This window comes from Amblyomma mixtum, chromosome 1, assembly GCF_055824585.1.
Source record: "Amblyomma mixtum isolate Tamu chromosome 1, ASM5582458v1, whole genome shotgun sequence".
Lineage (NCBI taxonomy): Eukaryota > Metazoa > Arthropoda > Arachnida > Ixodida > Ixodidae > Amblyomma > Amblyomma mixtum.
In genome coordinates this window covers 236,278,410-236,304,861 of record NC_143012.1, presented here as the reverse complement: position 1 = coordinate 236,304,861, position 26,452 = coordinate 236,278,410, and the positions used below count along the sequence as shown (strand labels likewise).

The window sequence follows — 26,452 nt, the reverse complement described above, 5'->3', positions numbered from 1 at the left end:
CCGGTACCCTTTCGAAAAGACCGCGGCTGTTGTAATTTTGCAACTCAATTTTTGGCGCTTTAAAAACAAGTATAATTTTATGTTTTAAAACTAGTGGTTTTATAACTCTTCAAAAATTATTCGCAGCCTTGTATGATTTAATTTTGGCCAAAGCCGGACCGCATATCTTAACCTGCCTGCCTAGCGACCGTTTCCGTTGCTACGGACGCTCTATGGCGACCGCAAGACCGCAATGTGCGTTCCGTGCAGCGGGTGTGACGCGTTGTTCTCATAATGCGGATTCACAGCGTTGCTTGGCTCTTTTATAGCATTTGCATTTGTGAAGCAGTCGTATGAACGTTGCTGAGACGTTTGCTCGATCGCTTGCCGTGTGTGTGGACGGTAACGAATCTGTACGTGCTTCACCGTCGATCTCACGTGCACGATGCTAGGCCGAAAGCTGCAGCGTTTGCTGCTCAGTGGCCGTGAAGCCTCGGCGCGAATGTTGCTACACGCAAAGCACTTAGAACATTGTCACGAGTACTGTTCAAAAGCAAGATCGGTAATCCTTGGCATTGAAACGAGCTGCGACGACACGGGTGTCGGCATCGTCGACGACGATGGAAACATCCTCGGCGAAGCTGCCCATTCTCAGCTGGCGAAACACATCGAGTAAGTCCCGTAGTCCGTTCTCAGCGCGTGAATAGAAAACTGGCGCTGCCGCATATGCCTAGTAATCCACTATTTCCTGAAAACCATGGAGCAAACGCGCCTTACGAATTTAGATCAGTGGCTCCTTTCCTTGATGCGTACTTGTGTAGTACTCGGTACATTTTAAACGTGGCTTTTACAAGTGCATGTATAATTGTGGTGGAAGCAAGTAAACGTTTGGGACCGTGGACCCCGTCAAGTGGCTTGTGTGGCCATAAGCACGTGATGTTGAAATAAAAAAGCATTTTAAATTTGAAATACTGCGTGTCTTGGTTTTTGTTATGGATAATTTTTAGAATAACCGTGAACGAACACTCTTGCACCGTTATCCCAAGAGGAGTATGTACTCGTGTGTGTAAACTTGGCAAGTTAATGTATATAAATTTCGGCTTTCTGATATATGAACTGTTCCAAAATGTTTCCATTTCTAGCTGGATTAATATGGAACCGAGGTAGTCGCGTCCAGCTAGAAGAATGTTTCTTTACTTCCACCTGGCAAATTTTCACTTCCAGCTAACTCCAGCTGGTATGTATGTGCCTTCCACTTCAGCTAAAAGTGGAAATAGAAATGCCATTTTGCAGCCATTTCAGCTGCAAAATGCTTCCAGTGCTTTTCCAGCTGAACTTTGAGCCTGCATTTTCATGTGGGATGTTTGAACAATGGGCAAAACAGATGTTAATTTTAATGAACGTCTTTGTAGGTACGGTGGCATCATTCCTCCCATTGCACGGGACATGCACCAGGAAAACATCGCTAGAGTCACAGAGGATGCTCTCCGGCAATGCGCTGTCCCAATAGAGGTAACAATAATTAAAGCTATTACTCGAAACAGTGCTTTAGATTTTCAGTCATTTAAGGAACCTGTGTGCCTTTCTGTGCATTCAAAAGACCGGTTACTGTTTTGAATGCCACTCACAAGACAGAAGTTGTCTAACACATACATCTTACATAGTCAACCTCTGCCACAAAAGTTCCATTGTTCCAGAGGATATAGACAGCAATTTTCATGTTTTCAGAAGATGGAGTTTGGAACTAACCTTTTCAGGAAGTAATCTTATTGAAACGTTGATTAGCGGTCTGAGGCTTCCCCTCAATCCTTGTTCATTTTATTTTGTCTTCCCGGGAAGTCACCTCTTTACAAGGCATACGACTCTACAATTAGGCTGATTGTTTTCACCTCACCCTTTAACCTAGGCGCTTTTGCTCAAGGCTGCACATGACATCACACTTCTGTTAAACTTTGTTAATGTTGGCTGACCTGCTTATCGCTTGAGTCTTTGATCTGTATTTTTCAAGTATGCCCCCTATAGGAACATTCCCACCTCTGGGCTCCTCGGACTTTGAATGTAAAATGTGTAAATTTGTACAGAGCTGGTCTATGAAAGTCAATGCTTGCATCAAGTACTTTTGCAATTAATAGGTTTGTTAGTCAGTGTGATGCAGCCTAATTATATCTGATTTCGCTGTCACCCCATCAAAGCTTTTGCATCTGTGCTGCTCTTTGATTCAAATAGCGAGCAAAGTTTTTGTGGCACCTGTTATGAAAGAGCACTTGTAATATTCATTGGTAAAACTTTGACCGTCTGGCGAGGAGACAAGTTACTCAACATTACCATAAATTAAGTTGTCTTTGATTTTTGGTAAATTCACTTATGGAAACCCATGAGATGAAGCCAGAGAACTTTTCATGCTTGCAAATGAGTCTATGGTAAAATCAGCATACCAAACTTATTTTTTAGTGCGAATGCATCAGATGGTTCATTGACACAAAAACCCAGTGTCGCCTGAAAAGTGACACCGTTACAAAACTTGCAATTGGTCGAAACAGTGTGACGTCATCAAAGGCGGGAAAATGCAAAATGTTAACCAGTGATAGTCGGTACTAGTATTTACAACTGCACCAGCTACAAAGGAATATAATAGAATTAGAATAGAATTGTAATAGAATTAGAATAGAATTGGGTAGAATTAAATTACAATGCTCTCGCATTACTCACACTCAAGTTTCTTAAGTGCCCCAGTAATTTTTTTCATTGAAGTACATACTGCAGTCTGTCAAGATCAAGAAGGTGAGATGAGCAAGTTACAACGTAGTCAGTTTCTGTTTCTGAGCTTGATAAAGAAAGCTTTATAAATGGTTTAGATACTGCCCTTATGTTAATATTAAAGTTAGTACACTCATTGCTTCACTACCTCACTTACATGTAAGCTCTCGAATATGGAAATGCTAGTAGACATCATTTTTGCAAGTAAATGTGCGCTTCACATGGGGATTCGCTCAGAATGTGTTGCAACACATTTTTCTTGTTGTATCAAGCTAGCTTGTAGCTGGGGTGTTCAGGAATAGCCTCAACTATTGCAAAATTATGGGATGGCTGATTTCTTTGGTTAAATAAAATTTTCAGTTAGAAAGTCTGTCTTGGCAAAAAAAAAAAAAAAATGGGTGTCTAATTCAGATCTCTCCTGTTGCTCATATTCTATGAAAAGTTTGTAGCATGCCTGATTTCTCTGTATATATTTAAAACCGCAACTGTAAAACTGGCTATTCATTACTTACTACTGCCTGTTCTTGCCTCTGTTATGAACCCAGTTGACTGTAGCTGTGATTAGATTCTACAGGTGAGCTGCTGCTTTTTTATTGTACACTGCGAGCATATGTCAGGGTGGGCCTTTTCAAATTTCAGTGCTAAGTATTCTGGTAACTAAACACAAAAAAACATCTTCCTCTTTTCTGTTACCCCTTTTTATAAGCACCATCATAAGTAGGCACAATTATAAGTCAGAAGAGCTTTTGAGATACCAAAAGCCACAAAAAGCTGCCTTTTCTCACAGGTTAAATGTGACCTGTACATTGCCTCTCTCAATTTCACTGCATGCCTAGGCTGTGGTGTAATTGATTCCTTTTGTGTCCTTTATGTCTTATAAACCTCTGTGAGCACCTGTATGGTATCAAACATAGTCTTGCAATGTGAATAATGAATGGGCCTGCATAGTGGAAGAAGGAAACAAAGGTAGGATGGATGCCATTGTGAATATTTGTTTACATTGCAAATAAACAGCTTGTATTCGTGAAAGATGTTTACAACACACTTTAAGATAAACCTTTGTCACAAGGTGCTTGGGCCAGTTGATGGAAAAAGCAGAGCTGTTACATGCTGCTGTTTTGCTGTTGTGCTTCACAGGGCAAAGCTCACTCTCTGCTTAGTTGCTGTCGTTGTAGTGCCGCGAACAGCGGCGCAGTTTTAGCCCACTTAGGCAGCAGCTTTGGTTGAGTACAGAGTAGAATGGTATGTGCTGGAAGAAAAACACATTTCTTTAGAACGTTCACCGCAAATCGGGACAATATGGAATAAATAGAGAGGTCATAAACGATAGTGGTGCTGACTTACAGCTTAATTTTATTGAAAAGCACATGCACAATTTTCGGCTGCAGGATCGTGTCTGATTTCCTGCTTACGTTGTATGCACTAAAGAACAGGAGCTTTTTGTAAAAGCCAAGGCAATTTTTGAGAGCGGCTGCAAGCTTTACTGCATTTGACCTGAGTCAGCTTGCCAAAATAACTTAGCATTTAATTAGGCTATTTGGTGCTGGATCACTTTTGCAGTACACAACCTGTAACTCAAGGAGCAAGTAGACTTTGAATTCTTGTAGTGTCTTATGTTACAAGCAAGGCATCCAACTACGAGCTTGGTATCGGGCAAAAGTTTCCACTCATTAGCTTGGCGCTTGCTTCCCAAAGTGCATATGCCGAGGCCATGCAAGTCTTGCCTATGCCTGGACCTTGCAGGAGATGACGGCCATTGCAGTAACAACTCGTCCTGGCATGTCACTGTCACTGCGTGTGGGTTTAGACCATGCCATTGAGCTGGCACGCAAGTACTGCAAGCCAATTATTCCCGTGCACCACATGGAGGCCCATGCAACTGCTGTTCGACTCCAGCACAGGCAAGTGCCCTGCAGTCAGCAAGCAAACCCTGCCTGTGCCAGCAACAGGGCTTTTTGTAGATATCAAGTGTCCATTTCATGTGACCAGAGAGGTGCACTTTTCTCCGCTGTAGCTCTGAGAGCAATTGCATTTTTCAAATGTAAGAATTGATATAGCATGCACAGCCTTTGTCAGAAGTAAGGAGCCCAAGGAGCTTGCTTTTAAGCTTTGTAGTAGGCCCTTGTGGCATCCGTCAGAGTCCTAACTTTTGGAGGACAAGAGCTCCCCTGACCTTCGAAAGATTCGCAGCTCCTGTGATATATAACCAACCACACTGCATGGTCCAGAAGAAAGCCTCTTGAACTTTTTACTTCTGACAAAGGGTGTACTCATGGCTGGCTTTGAATTCTTTAGTTGCTATGAGCTGTCTAAATGCGATAGCCAGGAAGTTCAGTATAGTAGGTTTTAGTTAGCATGTCTAATCTTATTTCTGATGTCTGCCTCGGGTGACAGTGCATTCCTAAGGGAACCACTTTTGTGCATCAATTTTAGACACTTCTCAGAGTCGTCGTTACAATGCTGAGTGCATATTTCAGGGTGGACTTTCCCTACCTGGTGCTGCTGGTGTCTGGCGGCCATTGCCAGCTGGCTGTTGTGCGTGCCATTGACGATTTCTTACTGTTAGGACAAACTATTGATGATGCTCCAGGGGAGGCCATGGACAAGGTATGTATGATGCATGTTGCATGTATCATGCATGTTGCAAGAAACTTGTTAGTACAATACTCACATCACTAACATTTTAATGCTGCTGAATAACATAGCATCAGGAAGCTCTGTGTTGTTTATGTTGTGTACTTGTATTATTATCGCTACTGTCAGGTCACACATTACAAATTCACTTGTGGCTTTGGTATATCTGTGCCAGTTTTATATATTATGATTTTGAATAAAGAATATTATTAGTCCAGAGTGTTTAAGAGAAACCCCAAGGTGGAGTCGGTTGGATATGCTCTTTAACGTATCCAACTGACTCCACCTTAGCGTATCTGACTGAGCGCAGCCATTCGGCTGCTATTAATGTGGTGGGACAAAGAAAAGAATTAAAAAAAAGTGTCCTTGCCCGTGCCACTAAGTATAACGGGCTGGCTACTAAAGAAGGCCATAGAGCCTTCTCAGAAACTGCTTTGGACTGGCAGCAGCCCAGGCTTCCAGCGGCAGACCAGTACGAATTTTCCATCGTCTGTGAGTTTCTGTGAAAGATTTCTGGCTTTCCTTTGTTCAGTCACATTCCTGCTCTCAGGTGGGTTCTAATGAGCAGTTACCCCTTTGATTGAAAGATTATCATTGATTGCAACATGTATGCCATACATGTTCTACCTTATTGTGCACACTGCAGGTTGCACGTCGACTGAAGGTGCACAACCTTCCCGAGTGTCGCCTTCTCAGCGGGGGTGCAGCGATAGAATTGCTGGCACGAGGGGCCAACCCCCTTGCGTTTCCATTCCCAGAGCCTATGACAGATTACCGCACCTGTGATTTCTCGTTCTCGGGCTTCAAGAATGCTGTTTACAGAGAAATCCTGCGTCTTGAAAAGCAGCACGGTGAGTTGGCGACTCGTGTGTCCTCCTGTATGGCATTTCATGCAGAGATTGTGCGAAGTTCGTCAACAACTTGTGCAGAACCCTTTTTGGAACTCACTTGAGACTGTATGTGCAAAGATACTGTGGGAGTTTTTAAGAGCTGCCACTAGGTTGATGCCAAACTCATGCTAGACATCCGAAAGCAACTTCTACAACTAGCATTCATAACTTCAGAGCTGTAGTGGCTGCACTGCGAAAACGGTGAGGATTATTTGTGGGAAATTCTCAGGACTGCTAGCACTTAAGAAACGTTTCAGAGATAAGTAAGAAGCTTCTTCAAAAGATGCGAGAAAACAACTGGCACAAGCGGCACATTACGCGTTCTTCTTTCTTTTTGTCCTCTCCGCAAATGGCAGGCATCGAGGCAGATGGCCTGGTTCCCGAACTGCACGACGTGTGCGCGTCAGCGCAGCGAGCCATGGTGCAGCACTTAGTACGGCGCTCCCAGAGGGCACTAGAGTTCTGTACACGTGAGGGCCTGCTGCCACCACTTCCTTCCGAAGAAGCCAAAGCAACGAACGGGGAAGAGGCATCCCCGACTCTGGTGGTTGCAGGTGGCGTGGCGTGCAACAGTGTGCTGCGAGATGCCCTTGCACAGCTCTGCCACCACCTGGGTGCCAGATTTGTGGCAACCCCGGCCAAGCTCTGCTCGGACAATGGGCTCATGATTGCGTGGAATGGACTCGAACGCTACAGGGCTTCCGCAGTGCCAGCTGTAGAAGACCTTGATGCACTCAGAGTTGAGTCCAGGTGCGCACTGGGAACAGACATCTCTCAGTCAGTTGCAAAAGCGTCCATCAAACTCAGGAAGATTAAACTTAAGATTGGCTGAAAGCTTTGCAAGTTGTTCCCCTCTTTTATTTATTTTTTCTTTTTCTTAAAGTTTATGCATGCGTGCGGCAAACTCCCCAGATCTGCCACGACCAGCTTTTCAGGGTGAATCCAGTTGTGATTCTACTGGGTACCTGGTGGCTTTCCCCCCTTGGTACAAGCTTTCCCCTGGCCAGCCACTTAACTTCTCTGTAGTAAAGTGCTTGGGAAGTTGGGCTTTTGGTCCCATTTCATGCAGAACAAACAGAATAGATGCTGTGCTATGGGGCCAAGCTGCCATTAAAATCAAATTACCATCATCATCGTACAGCATTTGATATGCAGCACAGTGTCAGGCAACAACCTATTTTTTAGATTCTCTATGAGCTATCTATGGATGGGTAGTACAGTAGCTCTAATCTTTGGACTGTTTGAATGGCAGGGCCCGATATGCGACGAGCACAACTACGAAAATGGAAATGGGATACTGGTAGCCATGCTACTGAATATCTTCCACGCATGTAGACTAGTCAGTCATTTTCTGCTCTTGCTTATGTGGAAGTTGCTTCAACAACCAGCTGGTCACTTGGAGTGTGCTTATACAAGGCCCGTGTATGGAATGGGGGCATCAGCTGTTTTGAGAACACAGTCTTCGGTAAATCTTATGTCCAGCTAAAACTTGCGAACACAGACTAGGTGCACACAGACTGGAGGCGAATTGCGAAGCTTCTTTTGAGAGCTGGCTAGTTTCTAGTTTCATATTTGCACCACTTTACTCCTGAGGTGAGCATTATAGTGATTAATGCCCAATCACAATATTTTTCTATGGTTACAGCCATTGAACTTGGTGTTCATCCTGGTTTGCAAGGAGTTGCACTCAGGCATGTTATCCGTCACTAAGTGGTTCCTGTGGTAAATGACATTTCATACTGCAGTAATGTTCCGTTACTGACAAACCATTACACTTGCACGGTTACAAAATCTGCTGCTGCTGCTGCAAAAAGGAAAAACAGAGCCACAAAGCAGTTTTGCAACACTTTTATTTAAGAAAAAAAAAAAAAAACACCCTTCTGCGTCCCAGTTAAGGCAAAAAACAGACTAGTTGGTGATGATGGAGTAATGATGGTGGCAGTTTGTGTTACGGGTGCCTACACAACGCATGAGCTGCACTATTGTACAAGCTCTTGGAGCAAAAAAAAAAATTATTAAAAAAAAACCACAGGACGCCGAGGGCTGGGGAGAGAGTTTGAGAGGCTTTGTGCACAAGCCCCTCAAGGAATCGGGCAGCACGCGCACAATTATACAGTCACGTCACGCACACACACACACTTACGACAGATAACATGGCACATCATATCGCACCTCTCTCTCTCTCTCTGGGGCTTAAGGGAAGGCACGCAACTCGTCTCTTGCGCTGAGTGGCCTGGTTCATACGAGGATGCTTGTACAAGCCTACGGTAAAAGAAAACTGCTTTCCTGTGCACTGATTTGGAGGTACGGCAGCTTGCCCATGTGGCGAAGGGCCACAGCATGCAGGCTAATTGTGCAGCTTGCCGACATTCTTTTGACAAGGGCTTCGAACGAAGAAAGAAGTCTCTTAACCCTCTCCTACATGGGTGGCCAGGCCATAGCCTTTTCAATTCCCACACCCTGCCCCCTTGAGTGCGCACAACTTGGGGCACTGAGTGGGGTGTCTTCGATTACAACATATAACGAGGCCATTTACCTAGCACTTTGAAAAGAGAATGGGAACACATGCAGAGGGCAACAAACCCTCAGATCTTTGCTTCTGTATTCCACAACTTGTACACAGCAGTAATTGATAGGCGGGCTGTTGTGATGAAAAGGCATTAAACCCTGACTGCCCATTACAAAACTTTGGCTTTTGGCTTGGTGCTGTGTTTGCTCGCGGCGAAAAGCAGTTGCAAAAGTGTGTTGCATCTTTGGAAGCCACATTTGCTGTTGCCTCGACATCTGTGCCGCCTTCGGAAGTCCGAGTTTGGGCCAGGATGTGTGCAAGCCTACAAAAGGTGAAAAACTTATCACCGTTTTGCTTAGGGTTGTAAACTTTCTCGCCTGCTCCAGTACATATCGGGGAGAAAGCTTGTCAGCGTCGATTTTCTGCTGTAGGCACCCAAGCAGCTTCTGCTTCATGCATCCCATCAATAAAAAAGGGATCTTTCATGCCACTTCTCATATTGGTGCTGAAGCTCTAGGTACAAATGTGCTGAAATTTATTAACAATATTTATATAATCTTGCTGCTCTCAATGCAAGTAATCTTGAATTAGAATATAAGCCTTTTTTTTTGTACTCAAAGCATTCTAATGCATAAAAACAAAATAAGGGCTCGAGAGCAAAATCTGTCACTGCAGACTCTTGTGCACACACACATACACAAAAAAGTCATTCGCAGGTATGATGAGCAAAATAAAAAATGTCAACTTTCCTATGACATTCATCCTGTTACATCACAACTAAAACCACTCAATGCTGTCCGCTACTTACAGTACTTGCAAACACTGCTGCCGAATCACAGATTCTCTCATTAAATAAAGATGAAGATGTTCAGAAATGTTTCATAAGTATCATGGCACCACATCTTCAGCACAGATCAAACCTGCAGCAGCCTCTCGCTAGCTGCCTGAAAGTGACCAAAGAAATTACAAATAGTTGTTAAGACTCGGCACAACATCGCACAATGCCAATGCCTCAGAAAAAGGACGAAAGGAAAAAACGTGACTGCCAGTGCAAGGCAGAATAAGCTCTTGAGATGCAAGGCCCTTGCTTGCCTTACACTGCTTTGCTAATGGCACAGCTGTGAAGTCGGTAGTAGTAGCTGCGGCCTCTGAGTGAACAGTCTGCATTTTAAGAAACCGATGTTGTACAGTGAACGTCAACCTTGTCCGAAGCATACTAATGATGGAGGCCGATAATTCAAGCGATTTTCAAGCGTCCAGTGCTGGCGAGCAAGCACAACAGCATATACATGCATTCCTTACTATTTCACCAGCACTGGTTGCCTTGCTTACATACTGCATTTGTTTTCAAGGCAGCAGCTGAATTTCTGAGCAACTGTCATCATGCCATGTTCCATTTCACTCGTTTGTCCATTGGTGTCTTGCAGTATGAAATCCTGAATGCACTGTTCCTTCTACTGAATGGAGGGCTGAATCACATATAGCACAGTCATGACTGACATGACTGTGCTTGTTGACAGTGACATGACTGTGCTTGTTGACAGGTCTCGCATTGTTGAACTCAAAAGATACAGCTGTATGCACTCGGCTTCATCCAAAGAGCTCTTCTCCTGCCCCCCCCCTAGGCAAGAATGCCTTGTGCACCGAGCACTGCTTGGCTGACATGTGGAACTGACATGCCAGGCCACAGAATTTGCTGCACTATGTTTCAAGCAAGCCGAGGTGCAAGTGATGATGCTTACACAAATTGGCCTGAATACAAATGGATGGGCAAATTACTGATGATGCACAGAGCTCTTACCACTGTTGGAGTTGGCAAGACGCAAAAGAACCAATGTCAGAGAGGACATGGAAATAAAGGAGGAAAACTCGATGTGCGAAGTATAAAGATGGGTGTGATTTATAATGGTGAATGATGGTGAAGTTGTGGTATGCAGAGGGAACGCACCTCCATTCACAAAGTAAACGACGAGCCAGACACATGGGGCTGCATGGACAGCAACGACATGCAAAGGCAGCAGCTTTTTTTAAGCACCCTGATGAGGTTATAAGAAGCATGTCAGTAATGGAGGCTCAATGCAGCATTTTCTCACGGAGACAGCAGGGAGTTGTACAATAAGCAGAGAGACACAACCTTTCGTTTCAGTGTTTAAAAAAACCAGAGCTGTACAGATGCACGCAGCAAAATGAAAGAGTCAACTTCGTGCAGCCTATTCAATACGGGGCAAGTTGCTACAGCTGCAACACCTCAGGAACTCAAATGAGAGAAAGCAGCAACTTGGGAGTGGAAATACGAAAATGAATTTTAGTCTAAGAAGTGCCAAAACAGCACAGAGGATTAAAACAGAATTACGTCGAAGATGACCCGCGTGACACCAACTAAGGTGTCCAGTTGGCCTTGCAAAACATAAACAAGGCAAATCACCCGTGCATGCAGTAACGTTCCTCGCACAAATTTCGCTCCGAGAACGTGCGTGCACATGCGTCACCGAATGCTAACATCGCCGGCCGATTTACATTGCCCTTAAGTGGCTGCGTTGTTATGAGCCACGCACTGCGCACTGGTGAAGGCACACACACACAAGCACCAGTTAGCAATTGTTCACAATGGGTGGCAGACTGTTCAGCGGGACAAGATATGCAAAGCAAGCCTCTACAAAGCCTGCACAACATCGGCACTTCCCGCAGTCTGCTCCCCCCCTTTTTTGCCTGTCGAAACAGACGGCAGACAAATCGAAACATCCGAGCCGATACACCACTGTAGTAAGGGCGTTCTCTGTGACATCGCACAGCCACTGCAGTTAGTCTCACAGGCACTTCTGGAGCATGAAGAGACGTCGCAACACCGTCCACATACGCACGGCTAAAGACCCAAGTTCATGAGCAGCAGCACTGAAGAGGAGCTTGACAAATTGCAAGCGCATCGCCGGGCACTGCGCCGCTCTGTGTCCTTCAGCACAGCACTCGGCCATCTTTTTCTATGCCGGGAAATGGCAGTGACAGACAGCGTGGGCAAGGCTACACAGTTCAGTCCTTGCTGTCTGAGCCCGATTCGGAGTCGTCGTCATCGTCGTCGCTGCTGTCCGAGCTGCTGTCACTGTCGCTTTCGCTACTGTCGTCGTCGTCTTCCTCTTCGTGGTTCTCGTTGGGTTCAACCTGAGCAGGAGGTCCAACAAACATACAATCACATTCTGCACTAGTGAAAGAATCTCTAGTTTTAAAGGCACAGTGCCCACATGAAACAGCCGCTCCGCACTGCACGGTCATGCCACGAAATTCATCAACAGTGGCAGAGTGTTGCTGGGTGAAATGCTGATGCCAAGAAGAAAACTATGAACATAGAAAAGGAACTCCACATGGGCAAAGGGAAGATTCCATCGTAAAGGTCGTGGATGAGCCTGCCGACACGCAGTTATTCTGCACTAGTGAAAGAATCTCTAGTTTTAAAGGCACAGTGCCCACATGAAACAGCCGCTCCGCACTGCACGGTCATGCCACGAAATTCATCAACAGTGGCAGAGTGTTGCTGGGTGAAATGCTGATGCCAAGAAGAAAACTATGAACATAGAAAAGGAACTCCACATGGGCAAAGGGAAGATTCCATCGTAAAGGTCGTGGATGAGCCTGCCGACACGCAGTTCATCAATGCAACAAATGTGCCACTAATAATAAATTTCAGTTAATTTGCACAATTCACCTTTCAATTGCTGCACAGTCAACCCCACTACAATGAATGATGCGGCTGAAATTTCCGCCACAACGAAGTTTTTTTCATTTCCCCATCAGCAAAGCAGACAAGGCAATGCAATTATTTCTCCCCATAATGAACAATTATGGGAGCGAGGCTCCACTTCAATGAAATTTTTCCAAGTAAGCGGCCATCTTTTCTTTTGGTGCACCCACATACACTCGTATATCTCATTAGGTTTCACTAAAAACTGCTACCACTTTAAATAGCGCAGCTGACATTCGTTGCGGAATAGGAATTAATAAGCAGACATGTGCGATGAAGATGCAGTGTGGTGCACGACTGCTTGAAACACGGTCGTTGGCAAAAGGTGGATTTTGGCTTTTAATGCGAAAGCTCTACTTCATGACAAAAAGCTGCAAAAGCTGGGCTATCGCTGAAGCCTTGATCATGACCTTCAATAAATAAATAAATAAATATTGCAGCAACTGGGATTCGAATCCGCGGTGGTGCGAACAGATCAGCTTTGCTGGCCACTGCAGCAACTTCATCAACTTCCATCTGCAGTGCAAAGAGATCAGATCAGCTTAACCTCGATCAGAGCTTAACCTAAGTCTATCCCAGCAAAGCAAAACCATGATCCAATCAGGCTGAACACATGCTTTAGCACGTCTGTTTGGTTTAACTATGTTAAAACCCCACCATTTTTTCGCTCGCTTCTCTGACATAGCAAAGACACAACGGAAGCGTTCATTTCAGTGTGAAGCTACAGTATCGGTGGAAACCAGAAGAAACGGTTAAGCGTTTTGTGAAAAACGGTGGCTAGTTCCACAGCGTATTTTCTGAAACTTCATCGCGGAGCACATTAGGCCTAGCGACACTGAGGAACGGCGTGCAACAATCCGCTCTCGTCCGACGTGCTGGTGGGTGGCACGCCATTGCAGGCGAGCATTGGGTTGTTTTTTTTTCTTCCCTGTCTGGTGCATCCGGGCACTGACCTAGTGCAGGCATTGGGTGCGACTGTGGTTCTAGGGGAAGACTCAACAAAATGACACTCTGCCGGTTTGTTTGTGCATCGCAAAGCATCTTCGAAGAATCGAAGCAACCACATTTCTAGCACCTTGTCTAAAGCATTGAACTTAAAGCACACGTGACTGCTATTTAAGGGGGGACACTGGTCTTGAAAAAAAAAAAAAATTATTAATGAAGTCACATTTAAGAAATCTTCAGGGAATATGTATTTTTGTGTGCTGATTCTAAATATGTCACTTAATTTCATGTAAAACAATTTCTTGAGCACTTATGCACCTTTTATGCAAGTATTTTGTGAAGAGTTTTGAAGAAAATTTGCTGCAGGAAACTCGCTGAAATGTATGCCATTGGGTTCTCTTCATACCAAGGAATACAATAAGGGTGAAATTGTCTTCCTGCCTATCATAGAACTTAAGTTATAGAGTTTTGAAGTTGTCGCTTCAGAAATGAGAAGAAAAGTATGTATTCCTGTTTCTGAAGTGGCAGCTTCAGTACCCTATTACTCAAGTTCTATGAGAGCCAGGATGATAATTTTACCCTTATTGTATTCCTTGGTGTCAAGAGAACCCAATGGCATACATTTCATCGAGTTTCCTGCAGCAAATTTTCTTCAAAACTCTCCACAAAATACTTGCATAAAAAGTGCATAAGTGCTCAAGGAATTGTTTTACATGAAATTAAATGACATATCTAGAATCAGCGCACAAAAATACATGTGCTCTGAAAATTTCATAACTATGACTAAATTAATAACATTTTCTTTTCAAGACCAGTGTCCCCCCTTAACGCCAGTGACACGAGCGCACGCGCACCTAGTCTACGCCTCCAGGCCGCATGATTCCAGTAAGGGTGCTCGCAGGACAAAAGCAGGGACGTTTTTGAAACCCGTACAGAAAAAATAGTTTTCAGAGCAGATGTTGTGGGTGCGTCTATTACACATTGTCTGAGATTTCCGGAGTATAAAGAAAATCGCGTCACAGCGCTGATTTCGAAATGGTGCAAGACCAAAGCTGGCAGATTTTTGGAAAACGAACGTTGTTCATGAACTATCCAGTCCAATCTGTCTATGTTCTGGCCTGATTTCACAACGACGAAGCTTTCGCTCCATTAAAAGTTTTTGCGGGTCTCATAAATTTCGTTGAAACAGGGTTCAACTGGAATTACTGGCTCTTCCTGTCCAGTCCTTTCAGGCACTGCTTGTTAGTCCTCTTCAAAAATTTTAACGAGCAGGGCCTGAAAGGGTAAAATGTTAACATTCTTACTGTTCCCATGTTTGTGTTGATGCCCACAGCAACATGAAAAGTAACCATGGCTGCCAACACACGTATCTATTAAAAATGTTCAACTGCACAATTTTTCTAGGTATCGAAGAAAGCTCAGCGCCCTAATAATAGCCATAATAATAACAACACATTTTTATTCCAGGTACCTAGGCACAGCACTAGGGTGTGAGTACTGGCACACCACAAACAAAAACAATATAACCTTACATAATATTAGTAACAATAACGTTAAAAAAAATAATCATCTTTATTCACACGCAACGGCCTCCGTATCACTCCCAACTGCACGATTAAGCCAGGCCCACCTTGACCACCGCTGCTGCTGCTGGCAAGCTCGGTGCCTCCTCTTTTTTGGTGGCGGGTGTCTGCTGCTTCTTGGGAACCATGGCCGGTGGTTGCTTGGGCACTGCCGTCCCCAACGTGGGGGCCGATGGCTCGTCGGAGTCGTCGCTGCTCGACGAGTCGGATGAGCCCGACTCGGACTCTTCCTCGTCCTCTTCTTCCGAACTCGAGTCCGAGTCGTCCTCCTCGGACTTGGCCGCTTTCTCCTCGGCCCCTTCTTCCTCCTCGCCATCCTCCTCCTCCTCTTCCTCGTCGTCGTCCTCATCTTCATCGGAGGATTCTTCAGAGCTGCTGTCGTCTGACGACGCGTCCTCCTCCTGAGAACCGCAAGTTCAGTGAATGCAATGAACGGAACACGATCGGCAACATGCTGCTCTCCACTTCCGTCTCATACAGAAGTGGAGAGCAGGGAACAATAAAGAGAGCACAAATGCTTGGCAAGACTTCATCATCATCATCATCAGCCTGACTACACCCACTGCAGGGCAAAGGCCTCTCCCATGTCTCCAATTAACCCTGTCCTTTGTCAGTTGCCACCACTGTATCCCCGCAAACTTCTTAATCTCATCCGCCCACCTAACTTTCTGCCGTCCCCTGCTACGTTTGCTTTCTCTTAGAATCCACTCCGTTACCCTTAAGGACCAGCGGTTATCTTGCCTTTGCATTACATGCCCTGCCCAAGCCCATTTCTTCCTCTTGATTTCAACTAGGATGTCATTAACCCGCGTTTGTTCCCTCACCCACTCCGCCCTCTTCCGATCTCTTAACGTTACACCTATCATTTTCCTTTCCATAGCTCGCTGCGTTGTTCTTAACTTAAGCTGAACCCTCTTTGTTAGCCTCCACGTTTCTGCCCCATAGGTGAGTACCGGTAGGATACAGCTGTTGTATACTTTTCTCTTCAGGGATATTGGTAAGCTAGCATTCACGACTTAGTGCTAACTTATCACTTATCTGCTTTTGAGAAGGGCTGCTAAGTGATCAGCCTGACGGCTAGAACGGAATGCTGCTCTGGCTCCCTTGGCATTTGGAATGCTCCCTTGGCATTTCCCTCCATTTGTATGCGCAGTGCGCTAGCAGGTTTGCCACCGTGTGCAACTAATTTCTTTCTGAAACTGTATTAACAAAACCTCAAGTCCAAGGTTGAATCCCACCAGTGTAGACATTAAAGGGCAACTCCTTAGGATTTTCGAACGTTGCGAGTTAACTAGCGCATAAAATTTCTTAGACCTTCCTGTCTTAGATCCAACGAATAGTTTTTCAAATGATAACGAAAACAATTATAAAACACCAAAGACGAGGAAGCCGAGACCAAAACAGGGTTTTGAACAAAGTATGGAGTCACGGACACTGTTATAAAACCTCTTGCGTGCACGCTGACTGGCTAAGCTGGCAGCTGTAATTGATAGCTCCGACAAATATTTGTCTGAAATGGCCAAAAGTAAACTTGAAAATTTTCCCTTTAGCAAACACATGAGGGAGCGTGCAGCTTATGACGTTACAAATGCAAGGTTGCCTTCAAAAATGGCTCCTACTGAGTCTACGAAACGGGGAAATCTGAATTTGTTTGCGCTGAACGTGCCACCCGGATGTGAAAACTGCCACAAAGGATCGGGAGACTGCGGAAAATCTCACGCGAAAATGTGAGGAAAACGTGGCAGTTGAAAAAATGCGGGAGTTGCCCTTCAACAATGGCCCGCAGTGTTACGCTCACAGCTGTATAATTATGCTGGTGGTGTGCAAAGCAGCACATGCAACAGCTCGAGCCAAACTAACTCATTCAGTGGACATTTTTAAGGGGGGACCCTGGTCTTTGAAAAAAAATTTTTATTAATGAAGTCACAGTTATGAAATTTCCAGGCCACATGTAGTTTTGTGCGCTGATTCTGGATATGTCATTTAATTTCGTGTAAAACAATTCCTTGAGCACTTGTGCAATTTTTATGCAAGTATTTTGGGAAAAGCTTTGCAGTAAATTTGCTGCAGGAAACTCGCTGAAATGCATGCCATTGGGTTCTCTTGACACCAAGGAATGCAATAAGGGTAAAATTATCATCCTGGCTATCATAGAACTTGAGTTAGAGTTTTGAAGTTGTCGCTTCAGAAATGAGAAGTATGTATTCCTGTTTGTGAAGTGGCAGCTTCAGTACCCTGTAACTCAGGTTCTATGATAGCCAGGATGATAATTTTACCCTTATTGCATTCCTTGGTGTCAAGAGAGCCAAATGGCATGCATTTCAGCGAGTTTCCTGCAGCAAATTTTCTTATATGCTCTCTCCAAAAGACTTGCATAAAAATTGCACAAGTGCTCAAGGAATTGTTTTACACAAAATTAAATGACATATCTAAAATCAGCACACAAAAATAGATGTGGCCTGAAAATTTCATTACTATATCTAGATTAATAAATTTTTTTTTTCAAGACCAGGGTCCCCCCTTAACATGAGCAAGCCATGTACTTGAAGCCAGGCCCCACTGCATAGATGTGCGTAATGTGCACAAGCAAGAAATGGATGTTACCTTGACCTTGACGTCATCAACAGCTGCGGCGGCCTTGCGTCTCTTCTCCTTGCGCGTGGCAGCTGCCTTGATTGCGCCGCCCTTACGCTTGGCCTTCATTCTGGCTCGCCGTGCATCGTACTCGAGCCGGTCCTCAGGACTGAGTCCCTGCACACAACACAGATAGGGGAAAATTAAAAAATAGAACAAAAGCAGCAGCTGAGATATTGGTAGCTAATGAAAGTGTAAAAAAAAAAGATGCCAACATGCAAGGACAGTACACACTTACAGGCGAGGCGCAAACTTGGAAATGCTATGAAGCGCACAGCACAAAGATGACCACCAAGATGGAAGCGCCAAAAGAATTCTTGGCAGAAGCACAGAAGCGAAGAGAGTAAACTGTAGGCAACTCACACATGTATGACTAAAGGGACTGGCACCTCTAAAACCAGGAAAGAAATGACCTGTTCCGATTTCTTTAGCATATGGCTTAGTAAGCAGTAGAGCAGTCTATGAGGCATTGCAAGTATTGTTTCGTTTCTTCAAAAGACATCAAGGGAGACGGCTCGCACGGGTGCGATAGTCTGAATCGCGCATGTTTTTCTGCTTCAGGTGATTTCACTACCGCCCCTCTCTTTGTGATTACTAAATAGAAAACATCCCCTCAACAAAACTAAAACGTCTGCAGCTGCAAATTAAATGTTTTGCTTGTTATAAACTTTCTCAAACACCATAAACATGGCCATTAAGCTTCCTTTTGAATTCATACTAAGCTATAAAACTGCGACAAGAGAGAAAAGAGAGGGTGAAGAGCCAAGTAAGCGGGGCAAGTACCTCCAAAAACCGGGCCAATTCCTTGTTGTACTTGCGCTGCAAGTCCTGGACTGCCCGCTTGTAACGCTCCTTGTCCGAGTCTGGCATGGCGTTCCAGCGCTTGGCGATCTCGGCCATCCGGTTCTTGGGATCCACATCCACCAGCTGGCTCAGCATTTCCGTTGAGAACACCCCGTATCCACTCCTGCGTGCACACGTGAATTTTCGTCATGAAAATCCCTCATGTTCTAAAAGCTATGCTGCAACTTGCCAACCATGGCTTTTTCCCCCATACTGAAGGCCATTGCCATGAATGCCTAATGCAAGTAGCATGTAAACAGAACCACAGAACGCTTGGACACTTGCTTCTGCCATAGCTCCAAAACACTTATGTGCTGCCCTCTAGTTTAAAAATTTACAAACATATGAAAAATCTAGTTTAGTGTTTGTCTAAGAGATGGCGCATCCTGTATAACAAGCCAACATGCGCACAATTCAACCATGGAAAAGCTTGTCGGGCTGTGCCCGACAGCTGACCGCTACGGTAGCGTTGTTGGGTGAGGCCCCACTTAAGACCGCAAAGGGTTAAAAAAAAAATTCCATACATTTCTGTTTCTAAACAGAGGGAGCAAGCGGTACAATATTGTGCATCTTTCTTTCATGCTGTGCACAGTACACGGTTCTGCCTACTCGAATGCAGTGAAACAGTGGTACTGTCGATGCAGTGAAAAGCTAAAAAAGACAAATGAGGTTTCACACTGAATCAACACTACTGGTAATTGTCAGCAACATTAACGACATTGCTGAAGCAGCGACAATGCAGTTGCTCCACACATCAGCCAGTTCTCAGAACTCTACAGCAAGCAGTAAAGCTTGTCGAAAATCTTTCGAGCTAAGTCAACTCGGGTCATCGTAACAAGAGCATGCACTGAAGAGGCCAACTCACTGAGGTGGCTTCTTGGGCTCCCCCTTGAAGAGCCGGTTCCTCCGGTTGAGGCTGGGCACACTGGGCACCTGGTGCACTTTTTCTTCCTTGCTGCTGCACAAAGCAAAAAAGAAGACTGATGGTTAGGTCTGCCCCACAGGTCGCGAAGACAGCATGACCGCTCAGTAGCTTTCTGGGCAAAAGATAATCCCCTGTGGGCAATAGCTTACACTTTGTGGCCATTCGTCTCCTCAATGGCCTTCTCCTTTGCTTCTGTAGCCATCTTCTTGTATTTCTCCTGCGAAAAGCGAGAGAGGGAATGGGAAAGGGAAATAATGCAAGTGACTTCCATGTTTCTCAGAGGAATGCAAATTGAATGCAATGTAAACATGCTGCCACAAGTGGATCATAAATATTTTTTGTTTATTCACACTAGTGAAAGCAGCAAAAATAAACAAACACAGGTGACTGACACAGCGCGGTGCACTTAATATTGAAAAACGGGTCAGTAAATGATCGAGCATGCTGTGCATTCCGGCCTGCTAATAAGAACAGTTATCTGAACACACAGGTGATCCTAGCTCATAAGGGATTGAGGAGCACCCTGCCACTCAACTCTGAGTAAGGGGGAAAGATAGATGAAGGGTGATGATGTTACCAGTTTGGGGTGTGCGAATAATGAAAATTTCAATTGAATCTGCACTGCAGTGGGACTATTTGAAGTAAGTCGAATCTTCCATACATTTACAAATTGCGAAAGTCTGCTTCTGAACTCGCAGGCAAACAGTGCGGTGCTTCCAACTGTCAGCACATTGCAAAAAGTGCAGATGCAAATTATGCTAAATAGTAGGTGTGCGTAAATATAGTCAAGCCTTATTATAGCAAACAGGAAAAGAATTGTAAAATAGTTTGATACAACTAGAATTCGTAACAAAAAAGTTAATAAAAATTGCATGAAAGAGCAGCCCAATTTAGGCGGTGAAGGGACGGCCTTCTGAAGGACCTTTTCTGAAGTTTTAGTGCCACATTGAAAGCACTTGGGGGTGATTCCGGAGAACACAAAAAACGAAGTGCCAGTTAGGTTGGCTTCCCTGCACAGCACACGACAGCAGGCCAAGCACCAGCTAGGGTGGCTTCCCCGCAATGCAGCCACGTCGCATGGAGAATGGTACGCAGGAGTGAAAGCTATTTTCATTTTCACCACCTCTATGATGCAGGATGGTTGCTGCAAAGCTACAACCGTTGTCATCGCTATTTCCGGGGCGCCGCCGATGGGTGTGTAAACCACGTGCGAGGCATGAACGTGTGCCCACTGCCAGGCTACCAGCCCTTGCTAATTAAAATGCTAATCGACGTTTTCCCGGATAACACGTTTTTTCATCAATTTAAAAAAAAAACCATTCAATGAGGTTTTACTGTAGTGTAACTAGAAACCGATTCCACTTGGAATATTTTAACGAACATTCCTATAAGCAGAAAATATTCATGCAAAACAATTTGTGTGAAACAGTGTACCGCTACTGACAGTGCTGCTGCTGTATGGTGCTTGTGGAGAAACAGCTATAGCTGTCAAAAGATGACACAATGATTTCCAATAGGGTGTGCAATAAGAAGTCAGCATATTAATTTTACGACCAACTTGTTATGTGCATAGAAAAATAACCATATGGTGCTTGTGGAGAAACAGCTATAGCTGTCAAAAGATGACACAATGATTTCCAATAGGGTGTGCAATAAGAAGTCAGCATATTAATTTTACGACCAACTTGTTATGTGCATAGAAAAATAACCATATATTATATGCCTGTATAAGTCAGCCCCTCAACCCGCAGCCCTCGTCAGACCAAGTAAGGAGATCCTGCTGAGCTCACCTTCTTTCGTTCGGGCAGCTCGGAGAACTCGCGGGCCAGTGCCCGCATGACCTCCTGGTGGGACATCTGCGGGCAGCGCTCCTTCATGGCGGCCAGCTTTTCCTGCTGGAAGAAGAACATGGCCGACAGGGGCTTCTTGGGCTTGGGACGCTCCCCCGCAGGGGGCCGGTTCTCGTCACCGGGAGCGGCACTGCGCACCCCGCCTTTGCCGGAGGCCACAACGCTGCCGCCTTTGGCATTCCCTTTGGCTGCCGCGCCTCCACCAGCGGATGCGGCAGACTTGTGCGTTGCTGCCTCAGCCTCCACTTTTTGCCGTTCTTCCTCGGGGAGGTTGTTCAGGTAGGCCGCATACTTTTCCTTGTACTTGGCGTTTGCCTGCAGCACAAAATAAGAAATGAGCAAAAAAAAATAATAAATAACGCAGAGAAAGCAGTGCTGAGCACTGAAAATCTTCAGGGACCACACAAGCTACTCCCCATGCTATCCAGAGGCTTGTACAGTAGAATCTCGTTGACACAACTCTCAAGGGGTCGTGAACAAAAGAACAAAATCCATATGCAGAAGCATGAGAAATGCTTCACACAGATCTGTTTGCGCCCGATAGGATTTATTTATGGCCACATGGCCACAGCTCACTACTCACAGTACACATAGCACAACTGGCGATCGCGGAGTCTGTAATGTACGAGCCGTGCGCCACCGCTCACTGCTCCCTGTGCGTACAGCGCGACCAGCGATTGCAGAGTTGGCGACACACGGGCAGCGCTTAGTGCTCAAAAGTACAGTCGCAGCTCGCGCTATTCATACCATTCAAACTGGCGCAGGAGAGTGTTCAGACCATCTGAAGGTCTGCAAATTCTACGCAATGCACTCTGGCCCGGGAATTTTATAAATTCGTATCAACCATGATGGTATCGTCGAGATTCTACTGAGTTATGCTGTATACACCCCAGGTTTTTACACAGTTGTTGGGGCTCACCAGCAAGTTCCCGACAAAAGTACATTTTAGCTCTTTTCCATATTGTACCCACTGACCATCGTTAGCCCACCAATGATGGATGCAAACGCCAATTTAAAACACTTCCACACAGTTATTGAACACACCTCGAACATCTTCCCCGAAGCTAGAAAACAACAGTTTAATTTCCTCTTCAGACTCATTTTTTCCACGTGGCGGTGAGTTCTGAACTGCTTGAGAAAACAACGGAACGTAGAAGTTTAGAATGGCTGCTTCCACCAGTGTGGCGCGTGCCCTGAAATGTGGCAAGCCTCGTGATTCAGCTGTGTCGATGGTTGATTTCATTGACAGTTTAGGCAGCGGCAAACAGAGAATCTGCCTCATCACCTGACTTTAGTTAAGATGGTGAAGACGACCCAGCCCAGAGCTACTAGAAGCTTAACCACCACGATCGATACTTGTCACATAAAGCAGAAATATTGCTGTTATGGACACTTATGGAGATTGTTGACTTGAAGAGTACAAAAAAGAAAAACATAGAAGGGAAGCACGTTACGGCTTCAATGTCAGTAGCCGAAAAGAGAAACCAATCAAGAATGTAACTAACAATACATGGCATGTTACAGGCCCATTTGACTCCACTGAAAAGGGAACACCAATTGCGACAGGTGCTTTCCTGATTATATGTGCCTCTGCCATGAGCCAGTGACCGTGCACTATAAGAGCAAGAAAGGACGCCTACCTTGGTGGCCTGCTTGTTGTAGGAGTCCCGCTCTTGCTGGCTCAGGTTCTTCCACAGCTGCGAGATTTCTGCCATCTTCTCCTTGGCGGGCACGTTCTTCAGCTGCCGTAGCATGATGCGTGAGAAAAGGCTGTAGCCAGAGCTGCAAAAGCATGCCAAGGGCAAGGCCTCCTTAGCGGATGGTGGGCGGAGTGTACCACCAGGCAAAACATCTGCTTTCCTTCCACCAAAAGGTGTAACACGAAACAGATCCACACAGTTCTCAGCGGTTATTAGCTGGTCTATGGAACTTGTGAAGGTTTGGCTCGCATCTATAAAAGAACCACTGCCTGCACTTATCATGGGAAATTTACCACAGAGACCACCCAATGACGATGAGCCTATCCTGGTGAGCTGGTGCAGCTTCAAAAGCACAAATGATCTTTGTTATATGTTCAAAGTGCAACAACAGTGTTCAGCTACTGTCTGGGGATGCAATTCGCAGCTCTGCACTCAATGGAAATAAGCTATGGGCAAAGCCAGCCATGTGTCACCTGGCTTTTAAGGCACTCTGTGAAGAAGAATACATAAAGACAGGGAAAGAAGAGGATTCTGTGGTTTGACACTCACTTGGGGGGCCTCTCGGGCTTCCCGTCGCACTTGTCCTTGAACTCCTGCTCGGCCTTGCTCAGTATCGGCTTCACTGCGGCGGCCTTGAACCCCGGGTATGCCTGGGTGTACTCGGCAACCTCCATCTGAGGCATTGAGGGGGATAGAAAAGGTTTCCATTTACTCCCCCACTTTTCCAAAACAGATCACATTTAATGAGAATGCAATGTTCTAAGCTCTCCTTCCCTGTACCATTTCTCTAACTCTGCACTGACAGTGCTTCTGAATTTTCTACTGAAACTTGCTTTGAATTTTTCGTCAGAAACTGCCAGCCCGTAACGGGCTGGCTTGCTTCAACCCACCGGTAATACTTCTCCTTTCTAGACTCAAACTGAACATACGATTTGATTTTCGTTAAAGCACAAACAAGTAAGACGATAATAATAAAAAAAATGACTGCTGTAACCAAGAAAACAAACATTACAAAAGAACTAAACGTTAAAAAAGCACGAAGGATCCATTGACAAGCAAACAAGTTGTTTGCAGCACTGTGAAGGCTATGGTGATCTCAGCCAATCACAACGGCGTGCAATGCAAAATGTGTTTCTCCGTGCACCACTTCACAGTGGCGCACTTTATGGCGGCATTACACTTCACAGCAGGCCTCTGCAGTGCTGTATTTGTGTGGATTTTCCCTGATAATTTTACCAGTGAATGAAATGCTCGCTGTACTTTCAAACGATCATGAACTACCTTTTCAACTGCTGCAATAACTGTTCCAAAAATAGTCAAAACACAGCGCAAATATTTGCGGAACTATTTGTTATCTTCCTTAGCCCTGGAAGCTCTGCAGAGGTAGTGACAGTGTGCAACTTATGGCGAAGTGGGAGAGCTTTTGCCTGCATTGAAATGCAGATGCTGGAGCCCTGGATCAATGCTGCACCTTAAGAGCACACCACTGTAATCGACGAGCACCCTCATGGCTACCACCTCAACCCACCTCGTATCGCTGCTTGTCCTGAAGCGCTCGACGAATCCACTTGATGCGTTTGCCATCTGACAACTCCGCCCACTGCTTGCGGATCTCCTCCTGAGCCTCCTTCTTGTCGAGCTGAGTAATTAACGAAAGCACCCTTATTTGTTAGTTAAAGATACTCAAAGACTTAAAGAGACTCAAGAAAAAAAGCAAACACAAATAGACAAAACAGAAAACTGCAAACAAAATATTACATACAGAACATAGACTGAAGCAAACTTCTGAATAAAAAATAGAAAACCTCAAGTCTCAGCCATCACTCCACACATCCTCACCACAGAGATAACACAGGGATGGAACCCATTTAACACATCACTTTATCAGTAATTCACAAGGTTCAATTCTGGTGGGAAAGAGCAGTATTCTAATCTGTGTCTGATTCAAACTGTGCTACAAAAGAGGGCAGCAACATTATCCAGAATAAAGACTGAGAAAAATATTTAAAAAAAACGGAAAGTGGTTAATCCAGCAGTGGCCAGGCAACTGTTTGATTATAGAGCTGACTTTATAATTTGAGCTAAAATTTGTTTGAATTACGTGGAATTCGAACTGACAGGTGCCTTTTTAATACACTTCATGTTGATGCATTCCAATGTTCAAAATCTTAAGCTGATATGTCCCACACAGGCAACATTCATTTTAACGCTACCATGTTCCAAAATGGAGCACGACTAGTATCCCGCCCTGGTCAAGGCAGGCCTGCAACACAGTTTTAAGGCAGGAGTAAGCCCTGAAATTTTTAGTACTCAACAGTTACCAGAAGAGCTGACCACGTTTAAGAGGAAAAGATACATGGAAGAGTCATCCCTCGTAAGTACTGTAAAACCTCGCTTATTTGAAGTGATTGTGATTATGGGATACGTTCATATTAACTGCATTTCCAAATTAACTGAGCACAACAAAAAGAATGGGACCTAGGCAAAATGTTTTGTTACAGGGGGACACTATTTTCCTTATTTTTAGTCCAATCCTAATGAAATTGTACCCACTTGATCAGTTTTTTATACTGATTTCTACAATGAAATTACCTTTCTCATAAATTAGTCGGTTCCCAGAATTCTTAATTTTAATTAGTCATTAATTAGTACCTCGGTGAAAACAAAATGGCTCAATAAAAAATCATTTTTAATCCATGGCTACATAGTATGGCGAGTAAAGAGTGCAATAATCAAAACCATTTTTCCATTTTACCCTCATTAGTAACTTTACAGCACTTGGAATATCAATGCTCAAGGTGTGAATGTAATGCATCAATAAACTTTGCGAAATTATAAATTTGTCAAGGGCAATTGAACAAATCTGCTTCGATTATTGCACACACTGTGCCTTCAGCTTCCCTTAGCAAACAATATGACATCTCTATCTGTCCTAGGCGTTGGGATATCGACATACTAAGACAACCAAATGTCCAAAATTTTCATGTCATTAAATTTTCTGCTCCTGCGTAAATTCAACCCACATAATGATCTGAATTTAATATTGTGGTCAAAATGTTGATTTCTTGAAGGAAAAAATTGGCACAGTTGCAATAGCTGTAGATTCCACAAATGTCATTTTTTGAAAATCGATTTTTTGGTCATTTTTTGGGTCTCAAAGACCAGTGTCCCCTTAAAGGAATGCAATACCTTTATTCGATGAACTTTGGAATTACCATGTACTGCTCCATTAAAGTCCACCACCCAACTCATAGGCCTCACCTCCCACCACTGGGCCCCTCTGCTGCACTTTGTTTTGTAGTTTCGCGGGATGGCATTGCGTCGTGTGTGCAGTTCAAAGCAATAAACGACAAAAGATGCAATCACAAGCGGCCTGAAGCCAATGGAGATAAAAAGCAAAAGTCGCCCACTTGTGGCGACTGACCTGCAGCAAACCAAGCTGCAAACAGTTTCAGAATCCGACGCGACGC

General features: G+C 44.7%; 2 protein-coding genes across 3 annotated transcripts in view; one reads left to right on the top strand and one right to left on the bottom strand.

Moving 5' to 3' along the window:
- The first annotated feature begins 227 nt into the window (after positions 1-227).
- Tcs4 (Threonyl-carbamoyl synthesis 4) lies at positions 228-7,098 on the top strand. Its single transcript, XM_089564927.1, has 6 exons — positions 228-651; positions 1,392-1,491; positions 4,480-4,637; positions 5,214-5,343; positions 6,017-6,221; positions 6,617-7,098. The coding sequence occupies exons 1-6, from the start codon at positions 425-427 to the stop codon at positions 7,090-7,092; spliced, it is 1,296 nt and encodes a 431-aa protein (XP_089421053.1). The 5' UTR covers positions 228-424; the 3' UTR covers positions 7,093-7,098.
- Positions 7,099-8,092: 994 nt separating this feature from the next.
- The window catches only part of LOC149371274 (nucleolar transcription factor 1-A-like), a 34,955-nt gene continuing 16,595 nt past the window's right edge, over positions 8,093-26,452 (bottom strand). The window contains exons 6-15 of one of the 2 annotated variants that reach the window (XM_089564916.1): positions 24,511-24,621; positions 23,532-23,656; positions 22,923-23,064; positions 21,223-21,597; positions 19,582-19,649; positions 19,373-19,465; positions 18,448-18,631; positions 17,635-17,781; positions 15,078-15,431; positions 8,093-11,925 (exon numbers count right to left, since the gene is read on the bottom strand). In XM_089564916.1, coding sequence (XP_089421042.1) covers positions 11,797-11,925; positions 15,078-15,431; positions 17,635-17,781; positions 18,448-18,631; positions 19,373-19,465; positions 19,582-19,649; positions 21,223-21,597; positions 22,923-23,064; positions 23,532-23,656; positions 24,511-24,621 — 1,728 coding nt within the window. In that variant the 3' untranslated portion in view covers positions 8,093-11,796. The remainder of the gene's footprint in view (positions 11,926-15,077; positions 15,432-17,634; positions 17,782-18,447; positions 18,632-19,372; positions 19,466-19,581; positions 19,650-21,222; positions 21,598-22,922; positions 23,065-23,531; positions 23,657-24,510; positions 24,622-26,452) is intronic. The other variant, XM_089564921.1, reaches the window with a different exon arrangement.